The sequence below is a fragment of the Leiobunum rupestre genome, chromosome 2, assembly GCF_980474605.1.
Source record: "Leiobunum rupestre chromosome 2, qqLeiRupe1.1.hap1, whole genome shotgun sequence".
Classification (NCBI taxonomy): Eukaryota; Metazoa; Arthropoda; class Arachnida; order Opiliones; family Sclerosomatidae; genus Leiobunum; species Leiobunum rupestre.
The window spans coordinates 81,790,597-81,794,118 of NC_143385.1; the positions used below are offsets into that span (position 1 = coordinate 81,790,597).

The 3,522-nt window shown below is 43.7% G+C and overlaps 1 protein-coding gene across 1 annotated transcript; it reads left to right on the forward strand.

The window, feature by feature from the left end:
• Positions 1–444: 444 nt before the first annotated feature.
• LOC149959526 (acetylcholinesterase-like) lies at positions 445–3,244 on the forward strand. The gene is made up of 3 exons (XM_090165171.1): positions 445–1,927; positions 1,992–2,170; positions 2,227–3,244. The coding sequence occupies exons 1-3, from the start codon at positions 465–467 to the stop codon at positions 2,229–2,231; spliced, it is 1,647 nt and encodes a 548-aa protein (XP_090021297.1). The 5' UTR covers positions 445–464; the 3' UTR covers positions 2,232–3,244.
• Positions 3,245–3,522: the final 278 nt, after the last annotated feature.

The window sequence follows — 3,522 nt, forward strand, 5'->3', positions numbered from 1 at the left end:
GTAATTTTTAGAGATAATCGAAATTTTGGCGGTTTATTTATTTATTCCTCTAATCTTGAGTGCCCCAAATTGAGACCGCGATATCATCTATTGAATAAGGTTTCATTGTCCCCCATACGTTCTTTGTATATTACAACACTAGCTAGAATGAATAACATATCTTCTTCTCCGTTATTTGAAAAATTGATTAAAATAGTTAACACTATTCACTACATTTTTGTGATGTTACCAGAAATATTAGCAAAAAGGTCAGGGAAAACCAGGTACAATGCGACGGCGGCGGATACGCCATAAGTGCATACCATACACACAAACCGTTAAGGATTCCGTGTAAAAAGATTCAAGGCCTCTATAAACTGTACTTCGTGTATATGCTACAGATAAGATAGAATAATAATACCGGGTATGAAGTTTGGTCTCCCTCGTCAAACGGGAAAATGCTTTTTAAAGAGAAGGTCGACGAGATGATTGCTGTCGCGATATTTCCGTTACTCTGCGTCGTAAGTGTGCAAAGTCAGAATGTCGTAAGAACCGATTCTGGACAAATTGAAGGAATTGAAATAACGACGCCTCTGGGGAAATCGGTGGACGCATACCTGGGTATTCCTTACGCCATGGCACCAATCAACGAACTACGATTCAAACCCCCAGTGCCCATCAAAGCGTGGGACGGAGTGTTTCGAGCCCGTCACAAATCCAAGTCATGCGTACAGGCTGTGAAACCGGAATACATCATGGAAGGATTGGACTGGTGGGTCGCGGCCCAGAACGAAACGTCGGAAGATTGTTTGACTTTAAATATTTGGGTTCCGAAGCCCGTGGCCGAGAAACGCGCCGTGATGGTATGGGTCCACGGCGGAGCGTTCCAAGGTGGAAGTTCTTCGATCCCCGTTTACGACGGACAGCTACTCGCCTCGGAAAACGACGTTATCGTCGTTTCGTTGAACTACCGCGTGAGCGTGTTCGGCTTCTTGTACCTCGAGGCGGAGGAAGCTCCGGGAAACGTGGGTCTGATGGATCAAGCGCTGGCGTTCCAGTGGGTTCGAGAAAACATCGCGCGTTTCGGAGGCGATCCCGAACGGGTCACCGTGTTTGGCCAGAGTGCCGGCGCGGCTTCCGTCTCCTACCATCTCACCATTCCATCCAGTCGCGGATTATTTCGCCGCGTCATCGCGCAAAGCGGAAGTGCCAACGCCGGATGGGCCGCGAGTGATACTTTCTCCGCTAGGAAAGTGGCGGAGTTATTAGGACACAATACCAAGTGCTCGAACGACGCGAAACGAGCGAAGGACATTGTGGTCTGTTTGCGTCAAATGGACGCTCAAACACTGGCGAAAGCGGCTATGGAAGTACCGAGCGAAACGGCGCTCACGTTCGTCCCGGTCATCGATGGATCCTACGTCACGAAGAAACCCGAACTCGCGTTTGGAGAAGTGTCTCCCGAAATTAACGTGATGCTCGGAGCAACGACCGAGGACGGAGTGGTATTCCCACTAATCGTTTCGGGCATATCTTCGAAGGAATACGTACGCGATTCGACCTTCATAGCGTACATTCAAACGACGCTTGGTTTGAAAGACGCGTCTCAAGTGGAGTTTGTCAAACATTTTTACACCGACTGGGAGAACCCCGATCACGAAGAAAGCGCGACGCGACAGCTGGCTCGTTTCTCGACCGATTTGCTCTTCCTTTGTCCTCTGAACGCCATGAATGACCAACTGGCCCAAAACGGAAACAAAATCTATCGCTACCAGTTCAGTCATCATCCGTCTAATTCTTTGGCGCCTTGGAACGTCGGGTCGCTTCATTCGGACGAGTTAGAGTTCGTGTTTGGCTGGCCTCTCCTCAAAGAGAAAGGCTTCACCGATCAAGAGGACCAGCTCTCTCGCCTCATTATGAGGCTTTGGACCAATTTCGCCAAGTTTGGGTTAGTGAACTAAATGTATTGAAATTTATTTTAAACCATATATCGTAAATAATTAAATCGGCAGAAACCCACATGGAAAGAATTCGGACAATGGTCAGGATTGGCCACGGTACACCAGCGTCGCCAGAGAACACGTCTTCTTCGAAGGAAGTGAAAATATGACGGTCAGGACAGCCCAGAATCTTCGAATTCAACAGTGCGCATTTTGGCATAAAATATATCCCCGTTATTTGCAGTCATTTCGTAAGTCCATCTTAACCATTAACTTTCGATTTCATCATTTCATTTTGTCGTTTCAGACTAACAGTAAATAAATCGAATAATTGAATTTTTGGAAAAGTCTAAATGAAATATCATCATATTTTACGTTGCATTATCATTTTTGTACACTATTCAAATATTTCATTCTCAAAGTAATCTAATATAAGTCATTAAATATGGTAAATTTATTAGTTTTTCCTTGAATATTATCTTCTATTTAAAAGTATGAAACTAAATTCTATTCTCTCCCAAGAGTAATACCCAAAATGTGTTCCTGCTAAGAGAGGCTTCTTCGTGTAATCGTTCTCCAATTTCTGTCGATAAAAAGCTTGAAAACCAAGGTTACACCTAGAGACATACTTATTAATACTTTAAAGCAAGTGTCGGATCGACGTGGAGCCATCTATTAATGGGAACGGAAGCTAAAATTCAAAATAGCGAAACAATAACGTCGTCAGAGAGCCATTATAGAGTATTATATTTAGACTACGCTTACTCTACTTAGTGAACTTTAACCTAAATTATATATCCCATATAAAATATATTGTAAACAATTACCATAATTGAAGTTATTAGCAAATTTACAAACGAGCCAATCATCGCGAAGCATACTTTTATGTCCCGCCTTTTGGGTCAAAATGTATCTTTAGCATCTTGTTTCGATTTCGACGCTAGCGACATCTGTTGAAAAAAGAGCTACTTCACCTAGAGCCGACACTTGCTTTAATTATTAATTATTTAACTGGCGTCAGCAAAAGCAAGAAGGATTCTCGTTTTGGTGGTTATACGTTATTCCGGGTATAAGAATGTCTAGGGGTATGATTTCACGTTAAAGAAATAAATACACAAATGATCGGGTGTCCAAGTAATTTAATATAAAACCAATGTTAACAAATACACTAAAATACAAATATACACCACACTAAAATAAAAACAACATGCAAATTACGTTCGTTTCGCGGAATCACGAGGGGGAACAACGCGGGCTCTCTCTGTCTAACTCTCTCTCTGTCCCTCTCTCTCTCTCTCTCTCTCTCTCTCTCTCTCTCTCTCTCTCTCTCTCTCTCTCTCTCTCGCTCTCTCGAAAAATGGTCGGTGGGTCATGCGCGATAGAAAATCCGTCTTTAGTTTCCGTCAAGGGCAACACATGGGGGAAGCGCCGCCAAACTTTGTCCTTGAGGGAATAGAAACAAGACGTCCCACGTTTAGTGGCTCTCTTAATATCGACGGCGCTGCCGGCGTTTTGAAAAAACAGGCTGGCCGGAGAGCTACCTATCCTTCTAACATATAGGATCCTTGGTTTTACTGTCCAGGGAGGTCACGTGATTAAATTA